Here is a 19,954-nt window from a genome sequence, read left to right on the forward strand (position 1 = left end):
ACATAAGACTGAATCAAGGCGGCCGGTCACATATATTACTATTGTGAGTGTCCCAGAATTACTTTTACTATGTTACGTCTAGTCTATGAGACCATGCTGCTCTCCCTGGTCTGGTCCCCCCGAAATAACATTTTTTAATACCCTACACCTTTTTCAGAGGCTAAAGGTCCTCACTTACCATTAAGTAAATTGATATTGCTGCTCTTTTAATTTCTTGTTGATTGGTAGTCAGTATAATATTTGTGTTTTATGTGTAAAGGATAATATATTTTTCCCTTGAGATTGCGCATTCTTTCCTGGTATGGGATGCGTCTGAGATGTATCTGATAGCAATGCATATTTGGCAACTGTTTGCAGGGAGGCGTATCCCACAGCGGAATTCCATTTGCCAAGAATGCTTGGGTCTCCTCTTTTGTACCCCTTACAACCCCGAGTGAGTGTGTGATCGCTTGCTTTCATGCGTGAGTGAGAAAATTGCTTTCCTTCAAGTGACTTCAGATGAGAGTCTCAAGCGAGAAAAAAAGCAATATTTGATATGGCATAGGACAGAAAAAAAATAGATTGTGCAATCAAAACCAGTGCGTACTTCCTTGCGGTAGGCGGGGCATGAGGAGTATATGCGGAATTTTGCTCCAGGTGTGCGTCTTGTCCCAGGACCATACAGAAAGTTCACATGGAGTTTCTGAAATTGCTCCATACATCAACACGTGCACAGAACAGAACTGGACCGCATGTAGCCTAGTGCCACAGACAACATCAAAGACAGCCAGTGTTGTGTCTGGGAATCAAGACTTTAGTTATCTGGAGACACGGCATTATACGCACTCAGGTATGTACCTGGCAATCTGGCTGGCATATTACTTTACACTAATTCAGTGCATTCATCATTTCTTTATTATCAATAAGTGTGCATGTCGGTTGTATTCTAGTACTCTACCAAAACATCCCAAGGATTTTTCATCCAATTGTTTGTCTTGTGTTTTTCTTCATCTTCCAGTTATCTAAAAAAGTATGACGTTTTAGCCTATCCGCTTCTCTTATTCTACACAGAAATGGATAGCCTACAAACTATCATAAACACAATTCTGTCAATCACATAACCATTATTTAGGGAGGCAAGTCAGTTAAGAACAAATTCATGTTTCATGATGACGGTCTACTCCGGCCAAACCTTCCTCTAACCCGGCCAATTGTGCGCTGGTCTATGGTACTCTCGATCGTTTTTTATACAGCCAGGGATTGAACCAGGGTTTGTGACATCTCTAGCACTGAGATGCAGTGCTTTAGACCGCTGCGCCACTCAGGAGCCTGTAGGCTATAATCAACGATTATAGACCACACATAAATGTTGTGATTAGAGGCTGAATTGTGTTTTATTCTGTAGTGTAGGCCTATTTTATATTCAGACAGCATTTTGGTGGAGGTGCTATATTACAGGAAGTTACTGAAACGTCACCACTCATCTAATCTTTCATTCTGACATCTAACTCATGTGACCATGGTTCTACAAACACTTTATTATCATACATCTGTCAGACACTGTAATGAAACAGATGAAATAGGGTTACACCAAGTGATTTAGCTATTGCTTTTTGTTCATTTGATGAAAGAGAGACTCTGAAACGCAAACAGTGCATTTCCACAGTTACGTCAACAGGGAGCATGTTTTGTCTTGTACAATGTAGATTCTTGACCCACTTTGGTGTTTCCCATAGAGTGGAACTCTAATGACTCAGTCTGGACTGCTACTCAAACACTTACGTTATGCATACCAATCCTTTTGGATAAATATCAAATCATGTTTATAGTTTTAGCACAAAATGCCACTCCCTCAACCACAGATTGTATCAGCAATCCCATCCCCCAATCCCCCAATAATACCCATACTATCTTCTCTCTTTAAAAACATGAGCAGAGTAAACAAAACAGACTCACTCTGGTCATATAAATCAGACTAGCAGAGTAAACAAAACTGACTCACTCTGGTCATATATATCAGACTAGCAAAGTAAACAAAACTGACTCACTCTGGTCATATAAATCAGACTAGCAGAGTAAACAAAACTGACTCACTCTGGTCATATATATCAGACTAGCAGAGTAAACATGGCACTTAGGAGATATTTTTTCTCATTCCCCCTTTTTACAAGATTAGTACATCAAACCACTAGTTCTCTGTTGTAAATGGGTTAGAGAGTTATTATAAATTCCTTCTAGTTCATCCACATTCTCTCTCTCTCTCTCTCTCTCTCTCTCTCTCTCTCTCTCTCTACAGCTCCTGCTGATCACCAGAATGTTCAGGAGGATATGTTCTCGTGGTTGTAGGTAACAGGCAGTAGCAGTGGAGATGGTCCCCTGGGCCAACTTCCTGGTGACATGCATATGGATACAGACCCTCAAAGCCTCAGGACTGGACACCTGTCCCAGGACCCCTCGCAAGGAGGTGGATTTCACCTTTAACTACTCAATACCCCACTTCCAGACAGCCAAACCCATCCAGAACATAGTGGTCAACCTGTACATGCCTGAGGTTTATGTGGCTTCTCAGAATGTGATTGAGGCAGTGAGTGGAGAGCTCAGTAAGTTATGGGAGCTGAGGACAGGCCCAGTAGGCAGCCCGGAGTGTCAGACCTGTGGCCTGTGTGACATCGAGGCCGATCTTGAGGACTCAGTAGACACGGATAATGAGGTCCTGCTCTTGGACCCATCACCTTATCTTAACTCTCTGTACTCCTGTGGGAGCTCTCAGCATGGGATCTGTCATTTACATGAACTTAGCTCTAATGATACACCACCTAAATCTGACTGTCTCTTCAGGAAGGATGCTAACTCTCCGTCCCTTTGCCCTGACTGCCTGGCCAGCCCCCTGGGCACTGAGGTCATCATCGTGGAGCAAGGCTACACAGCCTACTTCTTTGTAGCGGCTACACTCAATGAGCGTGTGGCACAGAGGTACGGCAGACCGTCCTTATCGGTGCGCCGGCCACTGTCGACCCTGGATGGCTTTGAGATGGTCATGCAGGGTCTGACTGTGCTCCCTAAACTACAGAACTCCTACCAGATCGACTACATCTACAGCTTCTCCACACAGGACTATGTCTACTTCCTGTCTGTCCAGAGGGAGAACTTCCTGGACTCATATCAGACTCGGTTGGGCCGTCTTCCGGTGAAGGACACGGAAGCGTGGCTGTACCGTGAGGTGGTGCTGGAGTGTCGCTTTGAGCCCAAACGCAGGCGGAGGAGGAGGGGGGGGAACAATATTTTCCAGGACGTGGTATATAACGGGCTGCAAGCGGCCCACTTCAGCCGGGCAGGGAAGGAGCTGGCAGAGGAGCTGGGGGTGGGGGAGAAGGATGACATCCTCTATGGAGTGTTTGCAGTGACAGATGGCTCTGGGAAGCCCTACAGTAACTCAGCCATGTGTGCCTTCCCCATGCCCAACGTGAACAGGGCCATCGACCGGGGAGCGGAGGACTGCTGCAGGTCCAGCACAGAGCAGCTCTCCAGGGGGCTCTGCCACTTCCAGCTCTGCGAGAGCTGCCCTCATGAGGTCAGTGACAGGCCTACTCAACTCCGCTCTGTTCCGCTCCGTTCTGTTCTGCTCTGTTCTGCTCTCTACCGCTCTGTTCTGCTCCGCTCTACTCAGCTCAGCTCTGTTCTGCTCTGCTCTACTATGTTCTGCTCCGCTCTGTTCTGCTCCGCTCTACTCAGCTCTGCTCCGCTCTGTTCTGCTCTACTATGTTCTGCTCCGCTCTGTTCTGCTCCGCTCTGTTCTGCTCTACTCTGTTCTGCTCCGCTCTGTTCTGCTCCGCTCAGCTCCACTCTGCTCTGCTCTGCTCTACTCAGCTCTGCTCTACTCAGCTCTGTTCTCTCTGCTCTACTCAGCTCTACTCAGCCTGATGGTAGATAGGAAGATATACTTGTTTTATTGATATTCAACAGTCCTGAATAAAAAATATGTCATTAGAGTAACATAAAGGTTGGTTATTTCAATTGCATTGTCCATTACAAGTACCAGTACTGTGAGTGGAGGAAGTCGGGTGTGTGAGAACAGGGAGGGAGGGGTGAATGAGTCAGATCCCACCAGTGTATTGCCACACTGGTGTTCTGCTCTGTTGAATTACAATCATGACTATTACCATACCATGCTGAAAGGGTGGGAACTGTTGATACAGCCTGAGTACTATACATGAAAGCCCTGCTACAGTACCGTTGTTCCTGAAATCTTAACTATGGAAGCTTAGGGTAGACTTTACATATTGTACGACACACCTTGTATTTCATCATTACAAATGTTCAAAATTATTGAATTAAGCTGTTTAAAAAAGATATTATGACTGTGAACAGGTTATGGCACAGGAAGGATAGGAAATGGAAATGACACAGGAGGATAGGAAATGTAGTGTATGTATAGTTGGAAGAATAGATCTCAACAAACTGCATTAATTTTAAACAATGGTGTTTGCTGTGTGATATCTGCTATCAAGGTGTGGCCTTATCACTGTGACTTTCAAACATTCACCTTTTTTGAGCTCATAGAACCATATGGACACCTGCAGGGGCGGTGTGCCAACTCTGAGGTTATAAATGGAGTTGATAAAAGTGACACAATGTGAATGGGAGGGAGTGTATCCCTGTGCCTGGCTCCTACGTGTTCTATATACATGTGTGTGTACATACATGTGTGTGTATATATATATATATATATATGAGAGAGAGAGGTGGGGTTACTGTTTATAAGAAGGGTTACTCAACTTAATTCCATCTCAGAAGTGTTTAAGCAGATGATGTCATTAGTTATTACTGTCATTGTTGTTTACAACTCAATACAAAAATACACTGTTAGAGAAGTGAGAAGCCAGCCATATTGTCAGTGTTAAACATCTCAACTGATTATAGTTAAGTTGTAGGAACATGGAAGATCAGATAAAGATGTGTGTAGAAGACACTTACAGGAACGGTAAAGAGGCATGTGAGGGCAGGTTAGATACTTGTGCTGTGTTGGAGTAGCTTTATTTATGTTCTGCTGGGTGGTGGTGGGGAGTGTATGTGTGGTGTTGGGGGGTGTATGTGTGGTGGTGGGGAGTGTGGTGTGTGTGTGTGTGTGGTGGTGGGGAGTGTGTGTGTGTGTGTGGTGGTGGGGAGTGTGGTGGTGGGGAGTGTGGTGTGTGTGTGTGTGGTGGTGGGGAGTGTGTGTGTGTGTGTGGTGGTGGGGAGTGTATGTGGGGGTGTATGTGTGGTGGTGTGTGTGGTGGTGGTGGTGGGGTGTGTGTGTGTGTGTGTGGTGGTGGTTTTTGTGTGTGGTGGTGCGGTGTTTGTGGTGGTGTGTGTGGTGGTGCGGTGTGTGTGTGTGGTGGGGTGCGTGTGGTGGTGTGTGTGGTGGTGGGGCACAAAATAATCAGAAACACAACCATAAAAAAAAAGCAAATGCATCCAACCAATTTGTAGTAGAGGTCGACCGATTATGATTTTTCAACGCCGATACCGATTATTGGAGGACAAAAAAAGCCGATACCGATTACATCGGCTGATTTTTTAAAATGTATTTGTAATAATGACTATTACGACAATACTGAATGAACACTTATTTTAACTTAATATAATACATCAATAAAAATTTAGCCTCAAATAAATAATGAAACATGTTCAATTTGGTTTAAATAATGCAAAAACAAAGTGTTGGAGAAGAAAGTAAAATTGTAATATGTGCCATGTAAGAAAGCTAACGTTTCAGTTCCTTGCTCAGAACATGAGAACATATGAAAACTGGTGGTTCCTTTTAACATGAGTCTTCAATATTCCCAGGTAAAAAGTTTTGGTTGTAGTTATTATAGGAATTATAGGACTATTTCTCTCTATACCATTTGTATTTCATATACCTTTGACTATTGGATGTTCTTATAGGCACTTTAGTATTGCCAGTGTAACGTATAGCTTCCGTCCCTCTCCTCGCCCCTACCTGGGCTCGAACCAGGAACACATGACAACAGCCATCCTCGAAGCAGCGTTACCCATGCAGAGCAAGGGGAACAACTACTCCAAGTCTCAGAGCGAGTGACGTTTGAAACGCTATTAGCGCGCACCCCGCTAACTAGCTAGCCATTTCACATCACATCGTTACACCAGCCTAATGTTGGGAGTTGATAGGCTTAAAGTCATAAACAGCAGAGTTGCTGGCAAAACACACAAAAGTGCTGTTTGAATGAATGCTTATGAGCTTGCTGGTGCCTACCATAGCTCAGTCAGACTGCTCTAACAAATCATAGACTTAATTATAACATAATAACACACAGATGCGAGCCTTAGGTCATTAATATGGTCGAATCCGGAAACTATCATCTCGAAAACAAGTTTATGCTTTCAGTGAAATACGGAATCGTTCCGTATTTCATCTAACGGGTGGCATCCAGCAGTCTAAATATTCCTGTTACATTGCACAACCTTCAATGTTATGTCATAATAACGTAAAATTATGGCAAATTAGTTGGCAATGAGCCAGGAGGCCCAAACTGTTACATATACCCTGACTGCGTGCAATGAACGCAAGAGAAGTGACACAATTTCACATTGTGTCACAATTCTGGCAATTTAATATTGCCTGTTAACCTGGATTTCTTTTAGCTAAATATGCAGGTTTAAAAATATTTACTTTTGTGTAATGATTTTAAGAAAGGCATTGGTGTTTATGGTTAGGTACAAATTGGAGCAACGACAGTCCTTTTTCGCGAATGCGCACTGCATCGATTATATGCAACGCAGGACACTCTAGATAAACTAGTAATATCATCAACCATGTGTAGTTATAACTAGTGATTATGATTAAGTTTATTGCTAGCTAGCAACTTACCTTGGCTTCTTACTGCGTTCGCATAACAGGCGGGCTCCCCGTGAGGCAGGTGGTTAGAGCGACTAGTTAACAGGAAGGTTGCAAGATTGAGTCGATGAGCTGTCAAGGTAAACATCTGTCTTTCTGCCCTTGAAAAAGGCAGTTAACCCACCGTTCCTAGGCCGTCATTGTAAATAAGAATGTGTTCTTAACTGACTTGCCTAGTTAAATAAAGATTAAATAAAGGTGTAAAAAAAAAAAATCTGCCATTCCGATTAATCGGTCAACCTCTAATTTGTAGAGAGTCACAAGCCTGATGTAATAATTGCATGCTATGAATATGGGACCTCATGCTTAACTTTGTACTACTTTAATACACATATACAGTATATCACAAAAGTGAGTACACCCCTAACATTTCTGTAAATATTTGAGTATATCTTTTCATGTGACAACACTGAAGAAATTACACTTTGCTACAATGTAAAGTAGTGAGTGTACAGCCTGTATAATAGTGTAAATTTGCTGTCCCCTCAAAATAACTCAACACAGCCATTAATGTCTAAACCGCTGGCAATAAAAGTGAGTACACCCCTAAGTGAAAATGTCCAAATTGGGCCCAAAGTGTCAATATTTTGTGTGGCCACCATCATTTTCCAGCACTGCCTTAACCCTCTTTGGCATGGAGTTCACAGGTTGCCACTGGAGTCCTCTTCCACTCCTCCATGACGACATCATGGAGCTGGTGGATGTTAGAGACCTTGCACTCCTCCAGCTTCCGTTTGAGGATGCCCCACGGATGCTCAATAGGGTTTAGGTCTGGAGACATGCTTGGTCAGTCCATCACCTTTACCCTCAGCTTCTTTAGCAAGGCAGTGGTTGTCTTGGAGGTGTGTTTGGGGTCGTTATCATGTTGAAATACTGCCCTGCGGCCCAGTCTGCGAAGGGAGGGGCTCATGCTCTGCTTCAGTTTGTCACAGTACATGTTGGAATTCATGGTTCCCTCAATGAACTGTAGCTCCCCAGTGCTGGCAGCACTCATGCAAGACACACTTGTCTTTGTACTCCTCACCTGGTTGCCACCACACACGCTTGACACCATCTGAACCAAATAAGTTTATCTTGGTCTCAGCATACCACAGGACATGGTTCCAGTAATCCATGTCCTTAGTCTGCTTGTCTTCAGCAAACTGTTTGCAGGCTCTCTTGTGCATCATCTTTAGAAGAGGCTTCCTTCTGGGACGACAGCCATGCAGACCAATTTGATGCAGTGTACGGCGTAAGGTCTGAGCACTGACAGGCTGACCCCCCCCCACCCCTTCAACCTCTGCAGCAATGCTGACAGCACTCATACGTCTATTTCCCAAAGACAACTTCTGGATATGACGCTGAGCACGTGCACTCAACTTCTTTGGTCGACCATGGCGAGGCCTGTTCTGAGTGGAACCTGTCCAGTTAAACCGCTGTATGGTCTTGGCCACCGTGCTGCAGCTCAGTTTCAGGGTCTTGGCAATCTTCTTATAGCCCAGGCCATCTTTATGTAGAGCAACAATTATTTTTTTCAGATCCTCAGAGAGTTCTTTGACATGAGGTGCCATGTTGAACTTCCAGTGACCAGTCAGTATGAGGGAGTGTGAGAGCGACGACACCAAATGTAACACACCTGCTCCCCATTCACACCTGAGACCCTGTAATACTAACGAGTCACATGACACCGGGGAGGGAAAATGGCTAATTGGGCCCAATTTGGACATTTTCACTTCGGGGTGTACTCACTTTTGTTGCCAGTGGTTTAGACATGAATGGCTGTGTGTTGAGTTATTTTGAGGGGACAGCAAATGTACACTGTTATACAAGCTGTACATTCACTACTTTACATTGTAGCAAAGTGTCCTTTCTTCAGTGTTGTCACATGAAAAGATATTCTCAAATATTTACAAAAATGTGAGAGGTGTACTCACTTTTGTGATATACTGTAAGTGGATTTGTCCCAGTACTTTTGATCCACTAAAATGGGGGGAGACAATGTACAAAAAGTGCTGCAATTTCTGGATGACAATACCCTCAAATTAAAGCTGACAGTCTACACTTTAACATCATAATTATTGTATTGTTTCAAATCCAAAGTTCTGGAGTACAGTGCCAAAACAACAACAAATGTGTCACTGTCCCAATCATTTTGGAGCTCACTTTATGTAAAGTAAAATAAACCATAGGATTACCAACGTAATAAACCTCATCTAAAAAGGAAAATGGAAAAGGTGTGAAATGACCAGTCATGTTTGAATAGTCAGTCAGTATGAGTAATCGCTATGTGTGTCTGCAGAGCTCCGACAACAACGCTACATGCATGGCCAAGTCCACCCTGGTGTCTAAGCCATACTACAGGTTGGACCTCTTCAACAGGTACATGAACAACATCCTGCTCACCTCAGTACTGGTCACCATCATCGGGAACAACACTGTGGCACACATTGGCACCAAGGACGGCAGGCTGTTGCAGGTGTGTGTGGTACAGTACAGTATACTCACTGAGACATCTGGTGGGAGAATATGACATTACAGTCATATTGCAGACAGTGAAAGTGGGGGTAGATGGAGTTGTATTTTAAAGTTTTACCTTATGCATGACTGTCTTTTCTCAAGTGTAAACATTATATAATCAGTGTTCTCCAATGACAATCATTAGCTCTCTCGGCATTGTAACCAACCTAAGTAGAACACATCACAAGTCCATTCCTTTCATAGGTCTGCCATGACTTAATGATATAACTGTAGTGACTTTGACTGTTGTAGCTCATCCTGAGGAGGTCAAATCCCATCATCTTTGCCAACTATTCTCTGGGAGAGGACAATGAGGTGTCCAGGAAAGCTGCTGTGCAATCTAACGAGTCCTTGCTCTTTGTGGTTGGAAATAAGGTGCCTTTTCAATTCAATCATAAATACTTCTTGGTATTCCCTTGTTTTTTACTTGTGACTTATTTTGGCAGTGTGACTCTTTCTTTTTTTTCTCTCTCTCTCTCTCTCTCTCTCTCTCTGTCTCTCTGTCTCTCTTTCTCTCCTCTCATTTCTCACTTTTCTCTCTCTCTCTTTCTATCTCTCTCTCTATCACTTTTCTCTCTCTCTGTGCCAGATGTTCAGTGTGTCTCCTAAAGGACCAGGATGTAAACACTTCCTGACCTGCTCCATGTGTCTGATGGCGCCTAGGTTCATAGGGTGTGGCTGGTGTTCGGGGGTGTGCTCCAGGCAGGAGGAATGCCTCATACAGTGGAAGAGTGAGTCCTGTCCTCCCGTCATCACAAAGGTAAGACTGCTGGGGGCTGAAGTAGGGAGTGGAAGAGAAGCGACCCAGTAGAGGGAGGGTCTTGTCTTTTCATCTGATCATAAATGTCTGAACCATGACCACCAAACACGTAGGTGGACGAAACCAAGACATTATCAATAGGATATTGAAACAGAGTGCCTTCAGAAAGTATTCACTCGTCTTGACCTCTTCCACATTTTGTCGTTGTTACAGCCTGAATTTAAAATGGCTTTCATTGAGATTTAGTGTAATTGGCCGACACACAATACCCCATAATGTCAAAGTGGAATTATGTTTTTAGAAATGTTTACAAATTAGTGAAACGAGCAGCTGAAATCAATAAGTATTCAACCCCTTTGTTATGGCAAGCCTAAATACGTTCAGCTATGTGTGATAAGTAATAATTTGCTTAACAAGTCACAATAAGTTGCATGGACTCACTTTGTGTGCAATAAAAGTGTTTATCAGGATTTTTGAATGACTACCGCATCTCTGTACCGCACACAAAAACACACATATAATTACAGTATCTGTAAGGTCCCTCAGTCAATCAGTGAATTTCAAACACAGAATCAAAAACCGGGGAGGTTTTGCTCTGCCTCGCAAAAAAAGGCACCTGTTTATGGGTAAAAAAAAGAAGTAGAGATTGAATATCCCTTTGACTATAGTGAAGTTATTAATTACACTTTGCATTGTACATCCATACACACAGTCACTACAAAGATACAGGCGTCCTTCCTAACTCAGTTGCCAGAGAGGAAGCAAATCGCTCAGGGATTTCACCATGAGGCCAATGGTGACTTTATAACAGTTATAGAGTTAAATGGCTGTGATAGGAGAACACCCTGGACATATGAACAACATTGTAGTTACTCCACAATACTAGCCTAAATGACAGAGTGAAAAGAAGGAAGCCTGTACAGAATCATTTTCTTTTCCAAAACATGCATCCTGTTTGCAATAAGGCACAAAAGTAAAACTGCAAAGAATATAGCATAGAAATTAACTTTATTTCCTGAATAAAAAGTGTTATTTTTGGGGCAAATCCAACACATCACCGAGTATCACCCTTCATATTTTCAAGCATGGTGGTGGCTGCATTATGTTATGGGTATGCTTGTCATCTGTAAAGACTAGGGAGTTTTTAGGATAAAAAGAAACAGAATAGAGCTAAGCACAGGCAACATCCTACAGGAAACCTGCTTTCCAACAGACACTGGGAGATAAATAGCCAAATACTGTATACACTGGAGTTGCTTACCAAGACGACATTGAATGTTCCTGAGTCACCGAGTTATAGTTTTGACTTAAATCGGCTTGATAATGGCTGTCTAGCAATGATCAACAACCAACTTGACAAAGCTTGAAGAATTTTTAAAATAATAATGCAAATATCGTACAATCCAGGTTTGCAAAGCTCTTAAGCCTTGTCCACACTGCAGGTAATTAATTCTCAAATCAGTTTTGTTTTTCAAACCTGTTCTGGCCTACTGACTGTTCAAACAGCACGTTAAGTGACCAAATCAGATTTGTGTGTGTTCAGACAGCAGTCATTTGCAGACAAGGCTACGCTAGTTGCCATAGTAATGACATTTGTGTAGGCTCATTGGTGGTAGTGCTTGTGCTTCCTATCACTCAGAAGTTATTTAGCATGCTAAGATGACAACATTGCCTGCCATGGTCGTTTCTCAGTTGCTTTGAATGTTCAAAATCTGCCTTCAGAAAGAATACTTTTAAAACCTTAAAGGATAACATGATCCAACTTTCAAAACAAGTCCTTTCTGGCTAGCCACAGATAGCTAGGTAGATGTTTAGCTTTCTAGCACATTCACTAAAATGTTTGGAAACAATTAACAAGCTAGTTAGCTACCACGTGTTGTTGTCAAACTAACAGAGTAGCTAGCAAACGAGATCTGCTGAATAACAGTCTAAATCCCACTTGAGGTTAAATAAATCAGATTTGAATGTTCAGACACAAGTCACATAGCCAGGAATCAGATTTGTATCTTAATTTAATGTGGCTTGAAATATCTTATTCCATGTGCTTTTTGGCTGTGCAGGAAAAAGAACTGATACAAATCAGATATGCAAATCAATAGGATTTGAGTCACTTCAAAATGCCGGCTTGAGAGACTTACCCAGAAAGACTCACAGGTTTAATCACTGCTAAAGGTGATTCTGACATGTATTGACTAAGGGGTGTGAATACTTACTTAAAATAGATATTTCTGTGTTCCATGTTCAATAAATGCAAACATTTCTAAAAACATGTTTTCACTTTGCCATTATGGGGTATTGTGTGTAGATGATGGTTGAGAAAACAATTGTACATTTTAATCAATTTTGAATTCAGGCTGTAACACAACAAAATGTGTAATAAGTCAAGGGGTATGAATACTTTCTGAAGGCACTGTGAGTTAAGCATTTGAAGAGTCTTTCTGATGGTATTGTATTGGGGATCCAGTTTTTCCCAAAGACGGCTCCCCCTGATGGTGAGACAGAGCTAAGGCTGTGTGGCTGGGAGTTCCAGTCTCCTCTACGACCAGCCATCATCAGCGAGGAGACCCACCTGGTGCGAGTGGGAGGGACTCCCTGCACTGTGCTGTCAGAGAAGAGCAATAGTACACAGTGAGTAACACACACAGACAGACAGAATACACAGAGACATATAAACTCAACCCAAATCAGCTCTGTGAAACAATTTTATGCTGAGGCTATAGGTATCACTGATCTTTCTCGCTGACCCTTCCTAGGCTGGTGTGTAGCATTCACCTTAAGGTTCCGGGTCCATCCCAGGATCTCAACATCACCGTGGCAGTGCATGAGGGGAAGGTGGAGGGACGGTACTCAGTTGAAGGCCAGGCCCAAATGATAGGGTTCACTTTTGTGGTGAGGAGGATTACATTTTATTTTATTGTTGACACAGTCAAAACTGAATTTGCATTAGAGAGGCTTCCATTTAATAAAACCCTATATGTTCTATTAGATACATAACTCTCAATCCATGATAAGGATGTAAATCCAGAAATAACTGACAGCCTTAACATAGAACTTCAGTCAGTTTTAGAATAAGTATCTAGCAATAGGCTGGTGCTAAATATCTCAAACTAAAATCATTGTTTTTGAGACAAAATCACTCACTCAACCCTAAATCTCATCTAGATCTATTATTGAATAATGTGGTGATTGAGTAAATTGAGTAGATTAAACTGCTGGGTGTAACCCTAGATAGCAAGATGTCATGGTCAAAACGTATAGACTCAATGGTTGCTAAAATGGGAAGAGGTCTGTCTATGATAAGGCAATGCTCTGCTTTCTTGACAACTAAATCAACCAGGCAGGTCCTACAGACCCTCATTTTGTCGCACATGGACTACTGCCCAGTTGTGTGATCATGTGCGTCAAAGAAGGACATAGGAAAATTGCAGTTGGTCCAGAACAGAACAGCACATATTTCACTTAGATGTACATGGAGGGTGAATGTCAGTGGTATGCATGTCGAGTAGAGATTGACAGAATCACTACTGGTCTTTGTGTGAGGTGTTGATGTGTGAAAGGTACTGAACTATCTGTTCAAGCAGTTGGCACACAGTTCGGACACTCATCAGTACCACACAAGACATGCAGCCAGAGGTCCCTTCACAGTCCCCAGGTCCAGAACAGAAGCTGGGAAACACACATTATTAAATAAAGCCATGAGTTAAATATAGGTTAAATAAACAAATGAGTACATGTAACTCTCTGCCACACCAGGTAACTTAAGCTAGCAATAAAACCAGATAAAAAAAACAGATAAAAGAACATTCAATTTTACGGTATCAGTGTCCCTCCTCCGGGACAGTTGAGCTAACGTGCGCTAATGTGATTAGCATGACGTTGTAAGTAACAAGAACATTTTCCAGGACATAGACATGTCTTATATGGGCAGAAAGCCTAAATTCTTGTTAATCTAAGCTATTAGCTATTATAGTGAAAAAATTATAGTGAAATCCATGCTTTTGTTTGAGGAGAGTGCACAACAACAACAACAACTTTTATCACGGCGACTGATACACGGTTTGATACATTCACCTCTGAAGGTAAATAATGTACTTACATTTATTAATCTTGCTCTGATTTGTCATCCTGAGGGTCCCAGAGATACAATGTAGAAAATAGTAAAAATAAAGAAAACCCCTAGAATGAGTAGGTGTTTGCAAACTTTTGATTGGTACTGTATGTATGTAACTGCTAAATTAAAGGAAACAGCTGAGTAAATGAGGGATACAAAGTATATTGAAGGCAGGCAATTCCACACAGGTTTATACCGTGCATTCGGAAAGTAGACAGACCCCTTGACTTTTTCCACGTTTTGTTATGTTACAGCCTTATTCTAAAATGGATTAAATAAAAAATAATTGTCATCAATCTACACACAATACCCCATAATGACAAAGTGAAAACAGGTTTTTAGAATGGTTTGCAAATGTATTAAAAATGAAAAACAGAAAAACCTAATTTACATAAGTATTCAAATCCTTTGCTATGAGACTCAAAATTGATAGAAGTCCACCTGTGGTAAACTCAATTGATTGGACATGATTTGGAAAGGCACACACCTGTCCATATAAGGTCCCACAGTTGACAGTGCATGTCAAAGCAAAAACCATGAGGTTGAAGGAATTGTCAATAGAGATCAGAGACAGGTTTGTGTCGAGGCACAGATCTGGGGAAGGGTACCAAAATATTTCTGTTAGCATTGAAGGTCCCCAAGAACACAGTGGCCTCCATCATTCTTAAATGGAAGAAGTTTGGAACCACCAAGACTCTTCCTAGAGCTGGCCACCGGTCCAAGCTGAGCAATCGGGGGAGAAGAGCCTTGGTCAGGGAGGTGACCAAGAACCTGATTGTCACTCTGAAGGAGCTCTAGAGTTCCTCTGTGGAGATTGGAGAAACTTCCAGAAGGACAACCATCTCTGCAGCACTCCACCAATCAGGCCTTTATGGTAGAGTGGCCAGACGGAAGCCATTCCTCAGTAAAAGGCACCTGACAGCCCGCTTGGAGTTTGCCTAAGGCACCTAAAGAACTCTCAGACCATGAGAAACAAGATTCTCTGGTCTGATGAAACCAAGATTTAACCCTTTGGCCTGAATGCCAAGCATCACGTCTGGAGGAAACCTGGCACCATCCCTACAGTGAAGGCATGGTGGTGGTAGCATCATGCTGTGGGGATGTTTTTCAGTGGCAAGGACTGGGATACTATTCAGGGTCAAGGGAAAGTACAGAGAGATCATTGATGAAAACCTGCTCCAAAGCGCTCAGGACCTCAGATTGGGGTGAAGGTTCACCTTCCAACTGGACAATGACCCTAAGTGCACAGCCAAGACAATGCAGGAGTGGCTTCGTGACAAGTTTCTGAATGTCCTTGAGTGGCCCAACCAGAGCCCAGACTTGAACCCAATCGAACATCTCTGGAGGGACCTGAAAATAGCTGTGCAGTGACGCTCCCCATCCAACCTGACAGAGCTTGAGTGGATCTGCAGAGAAGAATTGGAGAAACTCCACAAATACAGGTGTGCCAAGCTTGTAGGGTCATACCCAAGAAAACTCAAGGCTGTAATCGCTTCCAAAGGTGCTTCAAGAAAGTACTGAGTGAAGGGTCTGAATACTAATGTAAATGTGATATTTCAGTTTTGTACTTTTATATATTTTCAAATAAAAAAAATAAAACAACTTTTCATTTGGGGTATTGTGTATAGATTGATGAGGGAAAAAACTATTTTATCAATTTTAGAATAAGGCTGTAACATAGCAAAATGTGGAAAAAGTCAAGGGGTCCGAATACTTTCCGAATGCACTGTATATATATTTAATTCATCCTAATGTCTACTTTTGTATCCAGGAGCCAAGTATCACAGAAATCACTCCTGACTACGGGCCTCAAATAGGGGGAACCTTGGTCACAGTGACAGGGCCTCACTTGAACGCTGGGATGATAAAGACTGTGTCTATAGGAGACCAGGACTGCCCCGTCAAGAGGTAATTATGGGCATCCACCTCTCTCTGTTTTTGCTGGTTTCTGCTGTGTAATTTGCTCTCTCAAGGTCTCTCATTGGAACTAAACAATGTGTCCCTTTCTTAGTATGTGTCTGTCTGTATCTACGGTATATTAGTGTTCATAATATGATGTTTTTGTCCCACTTGTTACACTGTCTCTGCCAGTGTCACTGAGGGTACTGGGACCATGTCCTCCATAGTCTGCCTGTCCAAAGGGTTGGCAGTGGTGAAGAAGGTGCCTGTCAGGGTTTTCATTGACAAATCTCAAGTGGCTACTACCAAGATGTTTCACTACAAGAAGAACCCTGTGATCACTGTGATACAGCCAGTCTGCAGCTTCAGAAGGTAGGCCATACTTAATCTTGGTTACCCAGAAGTAAAATTCTCACAATGTTGTCACTTCCCAAATCTGTCCATGAGAGATTAGGTCGTACTTTACTCACTGGCCAGCTGGCATCATCTGGGTGCTTCAGGGCATAGCTGACTGACAAATGCACTGCTTTATAGAACTGTAGAAAACCGTTGAAAAGACAGTTGATAGCAGGCATAGTGTTAGATACAATGACAGAGCAGCCAGTAATAAGGAAAGTGCATTCAGTGCAGTGCCTACACTTTTAGCCGAGGGAAAACATGCTGTGCAGGAAATGTTCAAACTCTCTTGAGACAATTAGGTAAATCTAAGTGAAGATTTGGCCAACAGAAATAGACATGCTGAGACCTGTTGTGTGTCCATTTGTGGGTCTCATTTCAGCAACTGCCACAACTATTTGAAAAATAATAAAGAATAAACTGCAAATTGTGCTGGTTTCCTCTCAATGTACACTCAGCAATAGTGACCTATAACACCAAGTCTGTATTCGTTTGTTTTTATTTGTTGAATCGTGTGATTAAGTGGATCCAAAATCATCATCAAAGGCAGTAATCTGGACTCTGCGTACAACACTGTGATCCGCTACGAATCCCACAACCCCTCACAGAAGCTTCTGCAGCGTGTAAGTTATCCTCTAGGGTTAACAACTCTGGGCCTCATGAACCTAAGATGGAGGTAACATCTATGAAATGTGAGTAAGTTATCCTCTAGGGTTAACAACTCTGGGCCTCATGAACCTAAGATGGAGGTAACATCTATGAAATGTGAGTAAGTTATCCTCTAGGGTTAACAACTCTGGGCCTCATGAACCTAAGATGGAGGTAACATTTATGAAATGTGAGTAAGTTATCCTCTAGGGTTAACAACTCTGGGCCTCATGAACCTAAGATGGAGGTAACATCTATGAAATGTGAGTAAGTTATCCTCTAGGGTTAACAACTCTGGGCCTCATGAACCTAAGATGGAGGTAACATTTATGAAATGTGAGTAAGTTATCCTCTAGGGTTAACAACTCTGGGCCTCATGAACCTAAGATGGAGGTAACATCTATGAAATGTGAGTAAGTTATCCTCTAGGGTTAACAACTCTGGGCCTCATGAACCTAAGATGGAGGTAACATCTATGAAATGTGAGTAAGTTATCCTCTAGGGTTAACAACTCTGGGCCTCATGAACCTAAGATGGAGGTAACATCTATGAAATGTGAGTAAGTTATCCTCTAGGGTTAACAACTCTGGGCCTCATGAACCTAAGATGGAGGTAACATTTATGAAATGTGAGTAAGTTATCCTCTAGGGTTAACAACTCTGGGCCTCATGAACCTAAGATGGAGGTAACATTTATGAAATGTGAGTAAGTTATCCTCTAGGGTTAACAACTCTGGGCCTCATGAACCTAAGATGGAGGTAACATTTATGAAATGTGAGTAAGTTATCCTCTAGGGTTAACAACTCTGGGCCTCATGAACCTAAGATGGAGGTAACATCTATGAAATGTGAGTAAGTTATCCTCTAGGGTTAACAACTCTGGGCCTCATGAACCTAAGATGGAGGTAACATCTATGAAATGTGAGTAAGTTATCCTCTAGGGTTAACAACTCTGGGCCTCATGAACCTAAGATGGAGGTAACATCTATGAAATGTGAGTAAGTTATCCTCTAGGGTTAACAACTCTGGGCCTCATGAACCTAAGATGGAGGTAACATTTATGAAATGTGAGTAAGTTATCCTCTAGGGTTAACAACTCTGGGCCTCATGAACCTAAGATGGAGGTAACATTTATGAAATGTGAGTAAGTTATCCTCTAGGGTTAACAACTCTGGGCCTCATGAACCTAAGATGGAGGTAACATTTATGAAATGTGAGTAAGTTATCCTCTAGGGTTAACAACTCTGGGCCTCATGAACCTAAGATGGAGGTAACATCTATGAAATGTGAGTAAGTTATCCTCTAGGGTTAACAACTCTGGGCCTCATGAACCTAAGATGGAGGTAACATCTATGAAATGTGAGTAAGTTATCCTCTAGGGTTAACAACTCTGGGCCTCATGAACCTAAGATGGAGGTAACATCTATGAAATGTGAGTAAGTTATCCTCTAGGGTTAACAACTCTGGGCCTCATGAACCTAAGATGGAGGTAACATCTATGAAATGTGAGTAAGTTATCCTCTAGGGTTAACAACTCTGGGCCTCATGAACCTAAGATGGAGGTAACATCTATGAAATGTGAGTAAGTTATCCTCTAGGGTTAACAACTCTGGGCCTCATGAACCTAAGATGGAGGTAACATCTATGAAATGTGAGTAAGTTATCCTCTAGGGTTAACAACTCTGGGCCTCATGAACCTAAGATGGAGGTAACATCTATGAAATGTGAGTAAGTTATCCTCTAGGGTTAACAACTCTGGGCCTCATGAACCTAAGATGGAGGTAACATCTATGAAATGTGAGTAAGTTATCCTCTAGGGTTAACAACTCTGGGCCTCATGAACCTAAGATGGAGGTAACATCTATGAAATGTGAGTAAGTTATCCTCTAGGGTTAACAACTCTGGGCCTCATGAACCTAAGATGGAGGTAACATCTATGAAATGTGAGTAAGTTATCCTCTAGGGTTAACAACTCTGGGCCTCATGAACCTAAGATGGAGGTAACATCTATGAAATGTGAGTAAGTTATCCTCTAGGGTTAACAACTCTGGGCCTCATGAACCTAAGATGGAGGTAACATCTATGAAATGTGAGTAAGTTATCCTCTAGGGTTAACAACTCTGGGCCTCATGAACCTAAGATGGAGGTAACATCTATGAAATGTGAGTAAGTTATCCTCTAGGGTTAACAACTCTGGGCCTCATGAACCTAAGATGGAGGTAACATCTATGAAATGTGAGTAAGTTATCCTCTAGGGTTAACAACTCTGGGCCTCATGAACCTAAGATGGAGGTAACATCTATGAAATGTGAGTAAGTTATCCTCTAGGGTTAACAACTCTGGGCCTCATGAACCTAAGATGGAGGTAACATCTATGAAATGTGAGTAAGTTATCCTCTAGGGTTAACAACTCTGGGCCTCATGAACCTAAGATGGAGGTAACATCTATGAAATGTGAGTAAGTTATCCCCAGAATACTGTTATTGACACTTTGAATGTAACCCAGGTCTGCAACGGCACAGCAACCCCCACACATATGGAGTGCTTCGCCCCTGTTTTCCCCAGGAATGAGACCGACAAGGGCATCATCACTATCAACATGGATGGGGCCAACAAACTTGTGGTGAAGCGCTTCGAATACCAACCAGACGCCAGCATCACCCCCTTTGAGTACGAAGGCAACATACTGAGTTTGAGCCCTGGACAGACTGAGGTTTCCCTGTATGTACGTTCACAATCATACACACAGGCATTATCAACCAGCTACGTAG

At 42.4% G+C, this 19,954-nt stretch overlaps 1 protein-coding gene across 2 annotated transcripts in view; it reads left to right on the forward strand.

Annotated features, from left to right (window-relative positions):
• Window positions 1-456: 456 nt before the first annotated feature.
• Window positions 457-19,954, forward strand: part of LOC112247053 (macrophage-stimulating protein receptor-like) — a 28,085-nt gene continuing 8,587 nt past the window's right edge. Inside the window, exons 1-11 of one of the 2 annotated variants that reach the window (XM_024415699.2) lie at window positions 457-829; window positions 2,276-3,550; window positions 9,153-9,329; window positions 9,623-9,745; window positions 9,960-10,130; window positions 12,595-12,758; window positions 12,884-13,019; window positions 16,013-16,149; window positions 16,333-16,512; window positions 17,060-17,159; window positions 19,690-19,908. In XM_024415699.2, coding sequence (XP_024271467.2) covers window positions 2,348-3,550; window positions 9,153-9,329; window positions 9,623-9,745; window positions 9,960-10,130; window positions 12,595-12,758; window positions 12,884-13,019; window positions 16,013-16,149; window positions 16,333-16,512; window positions 17,060-17,159; window positions 19,690-19,908 — 2,610 coding nt within the window. In that variant the 5' untranslated portion in view covers window positions 457-829; window positions 2,276-2,347. The remainder of the gene's footprint in view (window positions 830-2,275; window positions 3,551-9,152; window positions 9,330-9,622; window positions 9,746-9,959; window positions 10,131-12,594; window positions 12,759-12,883; window positions 13,020-16,012; window positions 16,150-16,332; window positions 16,513-17,059; window positions 17,160-19,689; window positions 19,909-19,954) is intronic. The other variant, XM_024415698.2, reaches the window with a different exon arrangement.

Source organism: Oncorhynchus tshawytscha, linkage group LG02 (genome assembly GCF_018296145.1).
Source record: "Oncorhynchus tshawytscha isolate Ot180627B linkage group LG02, Otsh_v2.0, whole genome shotgun sequence".
Classification (NCBI taxonomy): Eukaryota; Metazoa; Chordata; class Actinopteri; order Salmoniformes; family Salmonidae; genus Oncorhynchus; species Oncorhynchus tshawytscha.